We start from the raw sequence: 17,067 nt of genomic DNA on the forward strand, positions 1-17,067 counted from the left end.
GGCCGCCCCTCCAACGGTAGCGGCTGTTGCTAGGAGACAGAGGGACGCGACTTGCTGCGGGGGGGGCTCAACAGGTACCGGGGAGGGGGCCCGGGGGGGCAGGGGCCTGTGGGGGGTCCATAGGGGCACCCTGGGGGAGGGGGCCCGTGGGGGCCATAGGGGGCACCCTGGGGGAGGGGGCAGTAGGGAGGAGGTGGCTCCTGGAGGCAGGGGTCCGTGGGGGCCCAGAGGGGGCACCCTGGGGGAGGGGTCCGTGGGCCCAGAGGGGACCCTGGGGAGGGGGCCCGTGGGGGCCCAGAGGGGGCACCCTGGGGGGAGGGGGCAGTAGGGAGGAGGTGGCTCCTGGAGGCAGGGGCCCGTGGGGGGGCCAGAGGGGGCACCCTGGGAGGGGCCCGTGGGGGGCCCATGCGGGGAGGGGGCTGTCTGCAGCAGGGGAGGGTTCTGAGCAGGGACCCTGTGCAGGGCAGGGGGTGCCCCCTTGGCAGCATCTCACCCGGCTCCCCCCAGCCCCGCAGCCATGCCGAAGAAGGGGCGCAAGGCGGCCGCCCTGAGCGAGGAGGAGCAGTTGCTGCTGATGCAGCAGAAGATGCTGGCGGAGGAGGAGCTGCGCAAGACGAAGGAGGACATGCTCACCCAGTTCCTGAAGGCGAGGTCCAGGGCGCAAGCGGGGCGGGGTGCCCTGCTCCGGGGCCCGGCCGCTCATGGCCATTTAGTGCCACCTGCAAATTGCCCCCTGGGTGCTGGGAGCTGAGCTGGAACCTGGAGCTGGGCAGGAAAATGGCTGGGGGGGGGGGGGGGATTCGACGGAAAATGTCGACTTTTGGGCCAACAATCGAAACCTACGCTTTTGCTTCTGAAATGTCCCCAGCAAGGGAGCTGTCGTTCCAGGGCCTCATTCTCCCACGTGAGCCGGGCTATCTGCCCAGACTGGGCCGGGCTCTCCCCTCGTAATGCTGAACCGGTGCGGGACGTGATGGGCATCCCTTCAGTCCTTCTGTTGCACGCTGCTGGGAGCTGGCGGAGTCTCTGGAGCTTACGCAGCACTTGGGGCTGCAGGTTCCACATGAGCTAGTTAGATACCAGTAGGTGGTTAAGATCTGCTCCCATCCGGCCAGTGTAACCTTCTGACCCACCCCACAGGACAAGCTGGCGAAGGAGGAGCACAACAGTGCCCTCAACATGAATAAAATCAACCTGCAGTGGCGCACGGTGCTGCGGGAAGTCAAGGCCAGAGAATTGCGCAAGGACATTGAGATCCTGAGCCAGACCTTTGAGCGGGTGGTGGACTGCAAGGACAGTGTCATCCAGGTAAGCAGCAGGGGTCCCGTGGGCCCATGAACAGGGCTGGAAGAGTGGCTAGCAATGCCCCCCAAGGAGAGGAAGTGCTCCAGGAGGGCAAATGTGCTCAAACTAGGGTTCCATGCACCCTGCAGCCCTCGCTGCTGCTGAGCTCGTTGGGGTAACAGTGCTCGGAGGCTCTGGGGTCAGCGCTGCAGCGCCTGAGCCTTCTCTGTCATCCATGCAGTCGCTGGCCAGGGACCTGTCCGAGGCAGAGGCGCAGTACACTCATGCCTTGTGCAGCCACCTGCACAACGTCGACCAGTTGCTACAGCTCCAGCGGTGCCGCCTGAGGTACCTGGATGAGGATTACAACACCGAGCTGGAGGCCCTGAAGAAGGAGTTTGAGACAGAAAGGTACAGGGGTGGGGTGGGAAGGGAGGATCACCGACTTTGGGGGAGGGCACAGACAGGCAGGTGATGAACACAGGGATGGGGAAGCAGCTCAATGGTGCCCCAGGGCCATGAGTCCCCATCCCTGGCCACAAGGCTCTAGTGCTGAGCCCTAGCTGTAGCCCCACTGTGGAGCAGCTCCCCAGAGCTCTCTGGGTAGCCATCAGCTGCTCTCCCTTCCCCTCCGCGGGCCATGCTGGCTCAGCCCTAGCGGCTCACCTGCGGCTTCCCCAGGAGGATGATCATCGAACACCATGACAAGGAAAGCCGCTACCTGCGGGACGTGCTGCTCGCCCTGGAGCAGAACTTCAGTGAGAGCGAGTACGAGGCCAAGCTGGACTTCCAGAGCACCAGGGACGACGTCAAGAACAAGGTCTGGGCTGAGGCTGCTCCATGCCAGCCTGGGGCAGGGGAGGGGTTTGGTGACACCAGCCTTCCTCTGGTTCTTCAGCCAGCAGCTGGTAGCTGACTCTGGTGAGGAGCCCCTCCTCCTTACACTCCTATGTGTGCAGGGCTTGCTAAGGCACAGGGTATGGGCAAGAGTCCATCTCTACCACAAGGTCCTCCCCACTGCCAGCTTAAGGGGCTGCTGCCCAGTCCCAATGGGACTGGGGTGGGGAAACTCCCCTCCTGGGGTTTGGGTTCCTGCCCTTGGAGTGGGCTCTTCAGGCATGGCTGGCCTGGGGAGTCGGGAGGGGAGGCTGGTGGCTCAGAGTGGGTGAGGGGCTAACATGTCTCCCCACCCAGAACCTGGAGGAGAAGCACTATCTGCGTGTGCAGCTGGAGGGCACAGTGGAGGAGCTGTGGAAGCGGTTCCAGCAGGCGCTGAAGAACTACACCGAGGCAACAGAGGACCGGAAGATTGCATTTGAAGCCCTCAAGCTGAAGGATGAGAAGAGCTCCAAGGAGATTGAGATGCAGATGAAGAAGTTGCAGAAAATTCAGGTCAGTGAGGCTGCCCCACCCCAAGCCCTGGCTGTAGGAAAGAGGCCTTCTTGGGGGGTCGTGGGGTTCCCTGTGTGCTGAGCTCCTCACTGACTGCTCTGGGCGCCATTTCCCTGCCAGGACTCCATTGGCATCCTGAAAGGCAAGATCACGGCACACATGCGGGAGGCCGAGGAGCAGAACCGGCACGTGCATGAGGAGAAGGAGGTTGTGCTCAAGCAGCTGCAGAAGCTCAAGAGCCAGATGAACCAGGCCAGGACCAATGCCAGAAGCAACCTGGCCAAGCTCACCCTGGAGAGCAGCACTGCCCTGAAGAAGCTAAGGGGTGTCCTAGAAAAGGTAAAGGTCAGAGTTCCCCTAATCCTGCAGGAGAAACCTCTGCCCTGCCTATGGGGCCCTGCTCTCCCATGCATAGCACTGACCAAGTGCAGCTCACAGCTGCCCCTGTCCAGGACAGCCAGCAGAGAGAAGTCCCAGCCATGCAGCCTGGCTGCTGGGAGACTCGCTTCCCCAAATCCCATCATCCCTTCCTGGCCCCAGGGAGACACTTCTGCCGTCCCCCTGCATTGTCAACAATTCAGCACCCCCCAGGAAAAGCGCTCCCTCCTGGTTTCCAGAGCACACAGCCATTCTCCACTGCTTGTCGAGCTGTCCCCAACCAGCCCGCTAAGGCCTCGCTTGCCCCGCAGGCAGAGCTCATCCTGAGGCTGGCAGAGATGTGTCGGAAGCTGGAGACCGAGGAGGAGAAGGTGCTGCCATTCTATGCCTCCTTGCTGAGCAGGGAGGAGCAGGAGAAGGTGGAGCAGGTCTCCCTGGAGAAGTCAGGGGAGCAGCTGGCCCAGGTAAGGGGTGAAAGCATTTGGCCTGGTCCTGGACCCGCTCCTTCCCCTCAGGGTGCTGGAAGGAGGGCAGGGACCCAGATGCTGGAGGTGCCTAGAGGCAGGCTGGCATAGCTGGTGGAGAGTGTGTGCCACACCAGGTGGCTGGGGAGAAGGTTGCTGAGAACTGTGCGCTCTTTAATTGAGGGGACAAGCAGAACCAGGTGGGGTGCATTGTGGGAGCTTCCCCCAAGCCAGTGCTGTCCCCTCTCAGCTCTCCTCTGTCCTTCCAACTGCAGCTGATGCAGGATTACCTGGGCCTGGAGCACTTCTGGCAAAGGTACAACAAGGTGAAGCTGGAGCAGCTTTCTCTGGAGCGGGAGAAGGCAGTGCTGTGCCAGGAGAACCAGAAGCTGCGCTTGCTGCTCAAGCAGTACCTGGACGGGATCTCGGTGAGTGATGAGGTTCTCAGCAGGCTCAACCCACTGCTCATCATCAACCACAAGCACCGTGCGCCTGGGCCTGCCAGCAAAGTCCATCGAAAACAGCTCCTTCACAATGTCATCGAGGCTGCCCACGAGGTGCCACACATCCTGTGCGCCGCCCACCTGCCCAGCCTGGGGCATGCTGGGAACTGTGCTCTGTGAGCTGCGGCAGCTTGTGTCTGGCGCGCGTGGCTAGGCGAGTCGGGCATGAGGAGCGGTGAGCGCTTCCCCCGCGGTGCTGTCCCACTTGCTGGGGAAACTCCGTGCCCATAGGAAGCTGCCATTAAAGGGTTGTACTGATCGCAGTGGTGATGCCTGACAGGGGAGTGTAGGGGAGCCGAGGAGCATCCAGGCACATGGCTCTACCCCTGCGTTGCCAAGGCAGGCTGGTAACCCTGGTGCAGCTCTGCAGCCTCCAGCCCAGGCCCTGCCCCAGGGAAGCACGGCCCTGGGATTGCCTGATCCTGGGAAAGGGGAGGCAGGTGGCCACTGTGAGCGAGATGCCTTCACTCTCCTGCCTGTCCAAGCCCTGGGAGCTGGCTTGGTCAGGTTCAAGCTGGTCCTGCTGCTCTGGCCTCCCTTCAGAGGGGAGCAAAGGGCTTCCCCCACTCCCTCTTCCCCAGGGACCCTGACAGAAGCAGCCACAGAGCAGGTGCTGACTCTGTGGGAGGGGAGGAGGTTTATTTCTTTTTGGCCTTGTTTCTCTTCTCCTCCTTGAGCCTCTTCTTGGCCCCCTGGGAGCTGCTGGCCTTGTGGTAGAGGTGGTAGCCAATCAGGCCCAGCAGAGCCGGGATCAGCCCGATGCAGAGCAGGGGCAGCACGTCATTCGTCAGCTTCTGCCAGTGGCTGGCCCGGGAGAGGCCAACCAGCTCCACATCGAACTGCAGCATGGCATCAGCTGGGGAGAGAGGGAGCATGGCTGAGCGGGGCTCCCCTGCACACAGGGCAGAGGTGGCAGTGGCCCTGACCCAGCTGGCACAGGGCATGTGGTCACTGCCCAAGCTCATCGGAGGGCACCAGACAGCGCTGCTGCCCCAGATCAGGACACCCGCACGCTGCCCTGCCCAGAGCAAAGCAGAGGTAGCTGCAGCTCTGGGGAGTCCCAGCCCTGCCACGTCAGCTCTGGCAGCCTCTCTAGGCAGGCCAAAGGCTGAAGAAGCTACAGAGCCCAAACTCCCTCGCTCCTTGGCAGGCCGTGTGGGGCACAACGTCCAGCTCCGGGGCTGTCCGTCAGCCCAGCACCAAATTCACCAGGGAGCAGAATCTGTAGCAGGTGTTGCTGGGTAACCAGAGGGCTGGGGGGACCTAACAGCAGCCTAGTGCGCTCTGCCCTGGCAGGGGGCACCAGGGCTTGGCTCTGAGACTCAGGCTGATTAAGGAAGATCCCACGTCCAGCCAGGCTGGGCAGGCGCAGAGGCGGCAGTTACCTGGGACAGCAGGCGGGGATCCTCGCTTGCCGTAAGCCAGATGAGGCGGGATGATCACCCTCCGCTTCTCCCTGCCAGGCAGAGGGAGAGGCACATCAGAGCAAGGGCCCAACCATCTGCCACAGCCCTGCCATTCACACACAGCATCCCTTGCCCAAGGCACCCCATCCACCAGAGAAGTGCGACCACTGCTGAGGTGGAGCACAGCATCACTTCAGCAGCCACACAGCACAACTCCATCACAGTTCAGGACAAGAAGTGCCTAATGGCGCATCAAACTTAAAATTGTAGATGGGTAGAATGTAACCGATAAAGCTGAGCTGTGGGCAGGCTCCTGAGGATACCAGCCCGCAGGGGCGGCTCTAGGGATTTCGCCGCCCCAAGCACGGCAGGCAGGCTGCCCCCAACGATTTGCCTGTGGAGGGTCTGCTGGTCCCGCGGCTTCGGTAGACCTCCCGCAGGCTGCTAGAGGTCCTCCGAAGCCACGGGACCAGCGGACCTTCCGCAGGCAAACTACCGAAGGCAGACTGCCTGCCACCCTCGCAGCGCCGGCAGAGCGCCCCCCGTGGCTTGCCACCCCAAGCACGCACTTGGCGTGCTGGGGCCTGGAGCCACCCCTGCCAGCCCGTGTCCAAGGAGAAGGGCCTGGAAGTGTTAAAATAACAAGAACGCATTAGGGCCTCCTCTCCAAGGCAGCACGTCCAGCAGCAGGTGGTTGGGGCGCTGGCTCAGTGACTGAGAGCAGCTTCCCACGAGGTTTCACATCCAGCCCATGACCCAATCCTGCCCTGGGTGGGCTAGAGTCAGAGCTGCATGTTCATCTCCAAGCGCTTGCAGGCCCATGGCTAAATCCCAACCACGGGCACCTGCCTGCAGAAACCCAGTCCACACGAAGGGAACTCCGGGCCCCTGCCCCCAGCAGGCAGTCCAGCCCAGCCCAGAGGGCAGGCAGAAAGCCCCCTTCCTGTTCCTGGAGATGAGCACGCACCGAGAGCCAAGCCCAGCCTCCTGGAGAGAAAAGAGCTGGGCCCCCCGCCTAGGCTCTGACCTGATTTTTACCATGTTTGGGTCTCCGGCCCCCTGCCCATTCTGCTGATCCAGCCCTGTGGGAAGCCCCGTACTGGGAGCAGAAGGAAAGCGCCAAGGATCCCCATCTTGTCTATTGCTTTGGCTGAGAGCACTGAGCCAGGATGCCTTTCCCCAGTCACACCACCACTGCTCTTGCCAGCAAGCCAGGGCCTCACTTACCCAACGCACATGTCTAGCAAGCTTTGCTCCAAGCCTGGGAGGAGGGAAAAACCACAGAAGAAGAGAGACAGATCAGGGGGATTCTCTGAAAGGCTTCCCACCCACCTGGGTGAGGGGCCTCTTTGGGATTGCTCATCTTCCCACCCCCTGTTGCAGGAGGCTTCCCTTCCAAGCCCCTGGGCCCCGCTGAGCTCTGGCAGGCTCACGGCACCAGGGGGTTAAGCCACTGAAAGCTGCCACAAGGAGGCAGTGACAGCGCGGGCCGGGGTGCCAAGGAAGTGGGAGCAAGGGCTGGATGTGGGAGGGGAGAGTTTGTCACGCAAACACCGGAGCAAGGGGCAGTGGCCCCTTCACACACTGTCACTGCAGAGAGGACAGGCGGGGAACATATCAGTGTGTTCCAGGGGCAGCCGGATTCAGATCAGTGCAGGGGGCCCGTGGGGCACCTGGTCCTTCCAGCAGATGCCAACAGAGACCAGCCAGAAGAGACTCCTGCACCTTCCACTGCAATTAGTATGTCAGTAGTGCCTAGAGGCCCCTGTCATGCCAGGCGCTGTACAGGCCCCAACCGGGATTGTGCCAGGCGCTGCACTGGCCCTGATTGAGAAAAGCCCCCCCCCCCCCCCCCTTTTTGGGGGGGGGGTGGGGAAAAAGGCTGAAAGAGGTTAAGTGACGGCCAAGGGCACGCACGCAGTCAATGGCAAAGGCGGGAACAGAGCCCAGATCTCTGGAGCCCGGCCCAGCCTCCTCCCCGATTGGGGCCCAGGCTAACGTACCAGGGATCACCTGTCTTTTACCCAGCTCCACCTGCAGGGGTCCCCGCGAGAGCGAGGGTGTCCGATGATCCGCCCATCCTCCAACCTGCCCTGCGGGGAGACATTGACACACGCGTTAACCCCAGCGTGGGCACCCTGCCAGCTGGGGCACAAGGTCCTGGACAAGGGAGCTCCTGCTGTATCACCCGACAGACGCGCAAAGGGCCCTGCCACGGAGATGCTGGCACAGTCCCTAGGCCTCCCGGGTGGGCAGCGGGGCAAGCAGGCACAGCAAGCAGGGCAAACGTGGGAACAAAGCAGCGTGAAGGGCAAAGGTGGCAGAACGGCTGGAGTTCTGCCCTCTGCCGCTCCTGGGAAGGGGACACAACTGCAGGCCCCCCGCCACAGAGGCACTGTCCCCTGGACACAGGGCACTGTCTCAACCCTCCCCCAGGAGGGGACTGTGCCCAACTCCCCAGACACGAGGGCACTGTGCCCCCCACAGGGCACTGCCCCACACACACTGGACACTATCCCCAACCCCAGACACAGGCACTGCCCCCATCCCCCGACACAGGGGCACTGTCCCACCCCCCCTGAAACATGGGCACTACCATGCCCCCCCACACTGGGCACTGTCCCCAATCCCCCGACATGGGCACTGCCCCCATCCCCCCGACACACACAGGGGGCACTGTCCCAAACCCCCCCACAAGGCACTCCCCCCACACACGCAGGGGCCTGTCCCCAAACCCCCAGACATGCACTACCATCCCCCCACACACACAGGGGCACTGTCCATCAACCTCACTCCCCCACAGGGGGCACTGTGCCCCAACTCCCCAGACACAGAGGGCACTGCGCCCCCCACAGGGCACTGCCCCCAACCCCAGACCGGCACTGCCCCATCCCCCGACACACACAGGGGCACTGTCCCCAACCCCCCCCAGACATGGCCACCCTCCCCCCCCCACACACAGGGGCACTGTTCCCCTGGACACAGGGGCACTGTCCTCAACCCTCCCCCCACACGGGGGCACGTGCCCCAACTCCCCCAGACACAGAGGGCTAGCGCCCCCCACAGGCACTGCCCCCAACCCCCAGACACGGGCACTGCCCCCATCCCCCCGACACACACAGGGCACTGTCCCGACAACCCCGACTCAGGGGCACTGTCCCCCCCCCCAGGGCATGCTCCTGCCTGCCAGCCCCATGCCCCAGAGACTCCGCGCCACGTCCTGGACAGGGGGCCGCTCACCCCGCGCCGGCCGCACCGCACATCTGGGGCTCGGCGGCCCGCCTGGTGGGAGCCACCCCGGCCTGGCCTGGCCCCGCCCCGGGCGGAAGGAGCCGCCGGTGCTGACGTGTCCTGCGCCCCTCACCCCCCCTTTACCGTGTAGTGAATCTGCACCGTGTCGCCCAGCGCCGAGCGCGCGCGGCAGTCCTCGGGGGGCGCCACCTGCGGGGCGAGCCCAAGTGGGGGTCACAGCTCTGGCGCCGGGGCCCCCCAGTCTCCTCCCGCGCTCACACACGGGCCCCGCGCCGCAGGCGGAGGAACAGGCCCGCGCCGCTCTCCCTCCGCACCCCGGGGCGCCCCGCGCCCTCACCGGGGTCCCAAACTGCGGAGCGCGGGGTGAGGTGTCCCCGCCGCTCTCCCACCCGCGCGCCCTCACCGGGGTCTCCAGCTGCGGCGCGGGGGTGTCCCGCCGCTTCCCCCCCGCACCCGCGGCGCCCCGCGCCTCACCAGGGCTCCAGCTGCGGCGCGCGGGGGGGGTCCCCGCCGCTCTCACGCCCCCGCGGCCCGCACCCCAGCAGCAGCAGGAGGAGGAGGAGGAGGAGGGCGACCGGGGCGCGGAACATGTCAGCGCGGAGCGTGCCCGGGAGCGTGTGTGATGGGGGGGGCCGCCTAGCGCTTCCTCCCGGCTGCCAGCGCCGCCCGGTGCCTCCCACTCCCTGTCTTCAATCCAGGGCTTCATGGGCCCCCAGCAGCTCCGCCCGGGCTGAGCCCCCACCCCCGCGCTAGCACTGACGTGGGACGTCAGCACACCCGCTACCCCCGCCGCACCTGGCCTCGGGCCGGCGTCAGGCCACTCGGGAGCCCTGGGGCCAGGCCAGGCAGCAAACAGCGGGGAGAGCTCCAAACTCAGGTCACTGCGAGGGGGGAGTTGTGAGCATGGGGAGTCAGATACAACCTGGAGGCAGGCATCGGCAACGGCCTGGCACATGCACAGCTAACACACACACACACCTAACACATGCACAGCTAACACGTGCACACCTAACATACACACACCTGGCACATGCACAGCTAACACACACACACCTGGCACACGCACACCTGGCACATACACAGCTAACACACACACACACACACCTAACACATGCACACCTAACACACACACACCTGGCACACGCACACCTGGCACATGCTGTGACGCAGGAGGGAGCGGGGTGGATTGACCTGGGACTGTCTGCATGGGGGAGGGGAGAGCAGGGGGTGACTTTAGGTGAGGGACGGTACCTGAGCCAGGAAGGGGATGGGGCCAGGTGACACCTTTGCCGGACAAAGGGAGAGGAAGGGGAGGGAGTCGGCTGGAGGGGGTGGTTTTTCAGTTTGGGGCTGGCTGGGAAGAGGCAGGAACCCCAAGTCTGGGGTCGAAGCTCCTTGCCCCAGAGGGATCCAGCTGAGGGGTCCTGGTTGTACCTACAAGCCCTGCTTGGGACTGGGGTCCTGTCGTCTAATAAACCCTCTGTTTTACTGGCTGGCTGAGAGTCACAGTGGATCACAGGAAGTGGGGGGGTGCAGGGCCCGGACTCCCCCACACTCTGTGACACATGCACACCTAACACATGCATACCTGGCACACACACCACACACACACACAGCTGGCACAGGCACACCCAGTGCACCTAACACACACACATCTGGCACACCTAGCACAGACGTGTTTTGAAGGAGGCTACACCCCCATTTGTGAATGAGCCGGGGGCGGGGGAGCGGCACAGCTCAGGTTCCAGAGCAAACTCCCCCGGGGGCAAAAGCCCATTTCCCCTGGGGGGTGGCACTAGTTCCAGGCGGCAGCCTGGGGCTTCAGCCCTTTCAAACCTGTGTGGAGCTGGCTAGGCGGGGCCCTGCCTACCAGGAGCAGTGCCGGAGAGGGAGGGGGTCACACACCATCCCTCAGCAAAGCCCCTCGGCCCAGCCCTGAATCAATGGGAGCCAGGCTGAGGGTGCTGCAGTGCCCACCTTATAGATTCTTCTAACTGGGTCATCTGCAAAACCTGCGTTTAGGGCCAAAACTCCAGGGCTGGTGTAAATCACTCTCGCTCTCTTGGTGCCAATGGGGCCAGACCCCCGGGGGTAGAGTTACTCCGTGTTGGCCGCACTCTGGTGCGTGCTCTCCTGTGAAGCCTCCCCAACGACAGCCTTAGCCGGCACAGAGCCGGGGAGCTGGGGAATGGCGGTTCAGGAGGAGGCCAGGATGGGGTGTGGGTGTGACCACGTCCCCCTTTCCTCCTCCCCTGGGGCAGCTCCCCCCCAACACACACTTTACTCAGGTGCAGACTGCTGCACAAGGTGCAAAGCCTGTTCCAGAGTGCGCAGCATCCCACTGCTCTCATCAAACCAACAGGGAACCCCCATCCCCTGAGAGTAATGGGGCATTAGTCCCCCAGCCCTGCCCCACATCATTGGCACAGACCCAGGCTTTGGGTGGACTGGGCCTTAGTGGGTTCCCGGTGAATTGCTCAGCTGTGCTAACGCCATGGAAGGCCATGGCTCTGGCCCAGGGGCTCGGCGACGGGCAGGGGGAGGAGGCAGAAAGCAGGGGATTCGTTTCCTAGGGGAGAAGATGCACGAGCCCCCTTTGCCATATGAGAAGCAGCGGTTGGTCACAGCGGGAGCTGGGCTGTGGAGCGACAGCGTTGCTGACCCCAGCCATTGGATCCGGCCGGCAGGTGACGTTTCTCTGAAAGCCCCAGTTCCCAGCATCTGCCACCTTTGGTTTTGTAAAAGTCGATTGTTAAGATGAGTTCCAGTCTGCATCCTGTAGAACTTGCCATACCGGTATTGCCCTGGCCTCTTCTTTTGTCATTCAGTGTTGAACGCATTCTACAACAATATGCTCCTCACCCTTTGGGGGCGCTGAAGCAGACTTTAGCACCTGCTCCCCTACTGGTGTAAACGTTGCTTGTGCCATGCAGAAACGAACACCAGGTTTTGGGCCCATCTCTATGACACTTCTGTGATGTCATAGTAGGTACTTAGCGGCCTGCCACGTGCAGCAGGGAGAGGAGAAAGAAAACAAATCTGTTGATCTGTGTACCCGTAACCGAGCCTGATCACTCGAACGCCTCTCTCGTGACCCATACTCTCCTTGCATCCCTTACCTATATAGTCTGTTGCCACGTGCAGCCTGGTAAATAACAGGCCTGCTTTTCCTTTCGCCCCTGCGAATACGTGGCAATTTACATCGATGTTCAGCTGAGCAGAGCTTGGCTACGTGAGTGCTGCGGACCCAGCGACCGGGCCCAGTGCAAGGAGAGACCTTGTTGTGTTTATTATGTGTTACGTCTCACGAGTGCTTTGGGGTACAGCATGTGGCAGTGGCCAGGGTGGGCTGCAACAGGGGTCTGGCAGTGCCAGCTGTCCCAGATCACCCCTGACCTTGACTTCCCTCCACCCAGGGTATGAGCAAGTCCAAGCAGGTTTTCAGGTATTGAAGCGCATCCCCTTGCGGGGAGGGGGGTCCTTCACAAACAGGAAATGGCCAACGAAGAAAAAGACCAAAGACCTTCATCCTAGCAGGGAGACAGAGTCAGTCCCTGGCCCTTCACCAGCAAGGTCTGCTCAGCTCACCTCCCTTCCCTGGGCCTGGACTCCAGTCTCCTGCCACCAGCTGGGCAGAATCCTGCTCCCGAGCCAGCTGTCTGCGGAGACCTGCCAGCTGTTCTTCAGGACAGCCCATATCCCTGCCAGCCTGGGCGTCCTGCCACTGTGTGTAAGCAAGCGCCCTTTGCTAGGAACAGGCCTCCCTGGCGTTCTCCCTGCAGGATTCTCCTCTCCCTAGGAGTGCACCTTCCAGGCCCCCTGCTCCTCGGGGCACAGCACCTTCTTTCTGCAGCCACGGCTCTGCTGTGGGCACTACGCTGCAGCACCTGCTTCCTGCAGTGGCAAAAGGGGTGTAGCCATCTATGGAGGTAGCCCACCGCTCTGAGCAGCCATAGAATTCTTCCATCAGCCCAGCTGGAGCAACACCCAAGGGCCTCGACCCACCGTTAAGCACAGACTACCCCAGGAGAGCCACGGCTCTAGGAGCAGCTTCCCCCTAACGCCCCTCAGCTCACCCAGCTCCAGAGGCTCATTTGCCAGTTAACCAGGAAGTGGCCAGCTGGGGAATCAGTTCCCCGCAAGCAGGCCCTCAGGTGGGACTAACAGGAGGGCTGGATTGGACCTCCAGAGTCCAGCCTGCTGGGTTCTGTGCCCAGCTCTGGGAGGGGAGTGGGGTCTAGTGGTTAGAGGGGGTTGTGATTCAGGACTCCAGGCCGGGTTCTCTGTGAGTGACTCACTCTGTGTGTCTTATATTTCCTCAGCTTTCAAATGTGACATGCTGACTCTCCCCCCACCCCCAAGCATCTTCCAGCTTTGGGGTCTTGGGCACGCTGCACTTTAAGGGCACCAAGCTCCCAGCACCAGAAGGTGGCAGCAAATCATCAGAAATTCCTCCCTTTCCATCTGCTCCCTACAGCTGGCGTTCCTAGGGCACCGCTGGAGGGAAGCTTGCAGCATTAGCATCCCAGCCGGCCTGGACAGGGCACTGCTGCAAACAGGGCCCTGAATGCTTGCCAGAGACAAAGTCAACCTGATTGCATGTTTAAGGCCCCTGACCCTAACCGTGTTTCGAGCATCCGAAGCGTCCAGCAAGTGCAGGCAGGGAGGGACCATCTAGTGCACCAGGGTAAGTCCTCGGCCATGCTGCAAATCAGCTCCTCGCCCTGGGCCTCAGCTCCTCCTCCCTGCTGGGGCTAACGCTCCTTCCTGGCTGGAGGCAGGGACAGCATCTCACTCTGTGGGTGGGCAACTGACGGCGCGCCGGGGCCCCTGAGCTCAGCCAGGCCCCCAGACGCTACAGGAAGACAAATAATAATATACACAGTGGCCACAGCCAGATGGGGTCCCACCGGGCTGGGTGCTGCCCAGGGGCCTGCCCCAAAGAGCTGGGAGTCTGACAGGAGAAATTCCTCACCAGAAAGACAGGCCTGGTGCCGGTGTGGCTAGCAGGGACCCAGTGGCAGGGTCGGAGCCAGGACGCAGAACCGGTCAGTCCATTTCCACTGCACACACAGCCCGGCAAGAGGCGGGTCCCATCACTTCGAGCCCCCAGGGGAGGAGGTTTGGGCAGATGCCTGTGAACGGGGCTGGGGCGTATCCTCTGTCCATGGCTCCTGTGAGGGCATCGCAGCACCTGCCGGGCCGGGGCCAGGGATGGGGGCGGCTCATGTGTTCTGGGGCATGCAGAACAGGCCCTAGAGGCCATGAGATGATGCAGCGTGTGCTGTCTGGCTCAGCAGGGCCACGCCCGGGTCCAGCCCCACCATCATGCACATCCGTCCATTTGGTGACAAGGGCGCCCTTGAGAAATGGGGCCTTGCTGAGCTGAGGCTGGTGGCACATGGCCATGAGCCGGCTTGAAGAACACTGGACTGGCTAAAAGGAGCCAGGCTGCCCAGCACGAATGCAGCTTGGCAGGGATAGGGGCACGCTGGCTGCTCCTTTCTGGGGAAGGCCCCTCTGCTCCACACAAGGGGTGGGATGGGCTCGGCTTGCATAGTCGGTAACAGTTCCCACCAGCCACCATGGCTGTAAAGCACCGAGCCTGGTGCAGAGCTGCCAGGTCTGAGGGACCCTGGTGAGGCCAGCGTGTGCTCTGATGGGGCCGGGCAGGCTGCATTCGCTCTGTGCAGGGGCAGCGCCCAGGGCCCTGCTCAGGAGAGTGCTAGGAGCTGTACAAATGTTTCCAGCTGCTTCTCTCACCAGGGACAGCCCCGCAGCCCCAGCGAGCTGCAGCCCCCAGTCGTCCCGCTCAGCAGTGCCAGGCTCCAGGGCTGGGCGGAGGAGCTGGCTCAGGTCGGGCTCAGCTGAGGGCTCTTGCTCCAGCCTGTGAGCATTGTCTTTGCCAAACTGAGCAGCGTCCAGCTGGGTCAGCAGCTGGCTGGGAGCCTGCCCGTCTCCCTGCAGCATGGGGGTGTGGGGCCACCGGGGGGCCAGAGCTTGGGCTGAGCTGTGGGGCTGGCTCCCAGGGCGATGGGATCGGCATGCCAGCTATTCCCCCGCCGGGACGCTGCTCCCATTGTCTGGGCCATGCCTGTCAATCCCTGGCCGCGGCCCCGCCACTTGCACCCACATACCAGCCCGTTGCCGTGAGGTGGCGAAGACGGGCTGGCGGCTCGGGCCGTGAGGCTGTAATGGGATTAGGGGGCTGGGCCCCCTCCCCTGCCCAGAGACAATGTGAGATGGATGGGCTGGTGGGAAATCGGCACCAGCCCCCAGCCCGTTACCAGGGGTGGATGGCCTCTGGCAGTAGGGTCCCAGCAGAGCCCTGAGCAAGAACTTCTGCCAGAAAGGGACACAGGATTGGGCCCTGTCACCTCAGAGCTGCTGCAGACACGGCCTCTAACAAAGTGCCACAATCAAAGCAGGAGTCCAGGCTCCCAGCACCATAGACCCCACTCCCACTCCCAGAGCCGGCAATAGAACCCAGAAGTCCTGGTTCCCGGCCCCATAGACCCCACTCCCGCTCCCAGAGCCGGCAATAGAACCCAGGAGTCCTGGCTCCCGGCCCCATAGACCCCACTCCCGCTCCCAGAGCCGGCAATAGAACCCAGGCGTCCTGGCTCCCGGCCGCATAGACCCCCTCCCCTCCCCGAGGATAGAACCCAGGAGTCCTGGCTCCCGGCCCCATAGACCCCACTCCCCTCCCAGAGCCGGCAATAGAACCCAGGAGTCCTGGCTCCCGGCCCCATAGACCCCACTCCCGCTCCCAGAGCCGGCAATAGAACCCAGGCGTCCTGGCTCCCGGCCGCATAGACCCCCTCCCCTCCCCGAGGATAGAACCCAGGAGTCCTGGCTCCCAGCCCCATAGACCCCCTCCCCCTCCCAGAGCCGGGAGAGAACCCAGGAGTCCTGGCTCCCAGCCCCCTGCTCTAATCATCTGCCTGGAGCACTGGGGATTTGAGGGGCAATAGCTCTGGTGAGCGTTTAGTGGGGGGAAGTGATTGGCAGACCCTGCAGATGTCTCTCCCAGCCGAGTCCCAGGCATGTGATATCTTGAGACCCCCCCCACATCCCACACCCAGCGTTCCCTCCCCTGCACCCTGGGCTGAAACCCCAGCCCCTGAGTGAAGAGCCAGTCCCACGGGGCGTGATGCTCCTTGTGTCAGACTAGCAGGGCTTGGCCCACTGCCCCACTGCATGTGCCTGCAGCATGGAGACTGGGGGCAGCTGCTGGGCTCCCACTGCCCTGTCTTGTGGGGGGGAAGTGGGGCTTTCTACCCCCCAATGCACCCCACCACTCACTTTGCTTCCCCAGTGCTCCAGCTGAGCTCAGTGGCAGCTCAGATCCGGCCCAAGTCGACACCACAGGACCCACAGCAGGGGAAGCGTTCCTGGGCTCCGGCAGGGGCATTTAAACCCAGGGGCCTAAGCCTGGCCTGGCCCCCCCTCACCCCTGCAGCTGGCACCACCCCCACCTGCCGACGGGTGATGCTCTGGACGAAGCGGGAGCGTCCCATGGTTTGACCTGCCCTAGCGGAGGCCCCAGGAGGCTGGAGGCAGCTCCCAGCTCTTGGCCAAGACACTTTGGTCTCAGCCGCCCTTCAAAGTTGCACCATTTAACAGCCCTGGCACCGCCATCTCCATGGCAGGAAGGCCTCACTGCCCCCCCCCACCCCAGAAACCAAGCAGGGACCAGGTCACTGGTACCCATCTGTACTGCACAGCTCACGAACCCTGGGCAGCGCAGAGGCCGTCTCTCCCCACGTCTGGGCGTTCTCGGGACATATGGGTGGAGTTTTCATTTACCCACCACCTGGCACCCGCTCTACCCCCTGCTGCCCCTCGAGAGCACAGCCTCGTCCCCAGGGGCCGTCCAAGCTTCAAGCCGCTACTAAACATACAGCCTGTCCCACCGCAGTGCTCCGGCTCGTATGGGGCCCCAGCAATTGTGGGGCCGAGGCTGTGGGGCAAGCTGGAGGGTGCAGGGGGGTTGCAGGAAGGGGAATGGGGTGAATCCAGCAAGATGGGGGTGACTGGGCTGGAACAGTGCAAACGGAAGAACCTGCAGGTGCCCCTCCCCGGGGCTCAGGTTCACACAGTCAATATGCAGCAGAGCTGGGGGGGCGGAACCCAAGAGTCCTGCACCAAGGGCCCCTCTCTCTTCCAGAGCCACAGAGCCAGCGCCAGGTCCTGGGCTCCAGAGGCAGGTGGCACCCCATCCCCCCACTGGCCCAAGGCGGGGGCAAGGATTCAGTGCCTGCCCCCGCTTGTTTCAAATCAGTGTGTGGAACGGGCACAATCCACCTCCGCCAGCCAGGATTAGAGCTAATGGGATTTACCACTGCAGCCAATATCCCCTTAAATACAGGACCGGGGGGGAGTAGG

At 63.1% G+C, this 17,067-nt stretch overlaps 2 protein-coding genes across 3 annotated transcripts; one reads left to right on the top strand and one right to left on the bottom strand.

Annotated features, from left to right (window-relative positions):
- On the top strand, positions 1 to 4,280 carry DRC2 (dynein regulatory complex subunit 2). Of its 2 annotated transcripts, XM_032785608.2 has the most exons (9): positions 1 to 74; positions 516 to 646; positions 1,141 to 1,308; positions 1,526 to 1,695; positions 1,966 to 2,104; positions 2,479 to 2,676; positions 2,797 to 3,015; positions 3,366 to 3,518; positions 3,794 to 4,280. In XM_032785608.2, exons 2-9 carry the CDS (start codon positions 518 to 520, stop codon positions 4,139 to 4,141), a joined length of 1,524 nt encoding a protein of 507 aa, XP_032641499.1. In that variant the 5' UTR covers positions 1 to 74; positions 516 to 517; the 3' UTR covers positions 4,142 to 4,280. The 2 variants fall into 2 exon arrangements, with proteins under 2 accessions (XP_032641499.1, XP_074917246.1); XM_075061145.1 differs by lacking the exon at positions 1 to 74 and having other exon boundaries at positions 495 to 646.
- Positions 4,281 to 4,635: 355 nt separating this feature from the next.
- On the bottom strand, positions 4,636 to 9,102 carry FKBP11 (FKBP prolyl isomerase 11). Its single transcript, XM_032785614.2, has 6 exons — positions 9,083 to 9,102; positions 8,803 to 8,868; positions 7,431 to 7,520; positions 6,655 to 6,688; positions 5,407 to 5,477; positions 4,636 to 4,877 (listed from the first exon to the last, which is right to left on the bottom strand). The coding sequence occupies exons 4-6, from the start codon at positions 6,663 to 6,665 to the stop codon at positions 4,660 to 4,662; spliced, it is 300 nt and encodes a 99-aa protein (XP_032641505.1). The 5' UTR covers positions 6,666 to 6,688; positions 7,431 to 7,520; positions 8,803 to 8,868; positions 9,083 to 9,102; the 3' UTR covers positions 4,636 to 4,659.
- Between the last annotated feature and the right edge of the window lie 7,965 nt (positions 9,103 to 17,067).

Source organism: Chelonoidis abingdonii, chromosome 26 (assembly GCF_003597395.2).
Source record: "Chelonoidis abingdonii isolate Lonesome George chromosome 26, CheloAbing_2.0, whole genome shotgun sequence".
Taxonomy (NCBI): domain Eukaryota; kingdom Metazoa; phylum Chordata; order Testudines; family Testudinidae; genus Chelonoidis; species Chelonoidis abingdonii.

Bases quoted from the DNA above. Each gene is read 5' to 3' on its own strand.
- DRC2 (XM_032785608.2), top strand. From the start codon at position 518: ATGCCGAAGAAGGGGCGCAAGGCGGCCGCCCTGAGCGAGGAGGAGCAG. The intron at 647-1,140 runs GCGAGGTCCAGG...CCCACCCCACAG, and splicing joins TGCTCACCCAGTTCCTGAAG to GACAAGCTGGCGAAGGAGGA. The intron at 1,309-1,525 runs GTAAGCAGCAGG...TCATCCATGCAG, and splicing joins GCAAGGACAGTGTCATCCAG to TCGCTGGCCAGGGACCTGTC.
- FKBP11 (XM_032785614.2), bottom strand. The intron at 4,878-5,406 runs GTAACTGCCGCC...CTCTCTCCCCAG, and splicing joins ATCCCCGCCTGCTGTCCCAG to CTGATGCCATGCTGCAGTTC.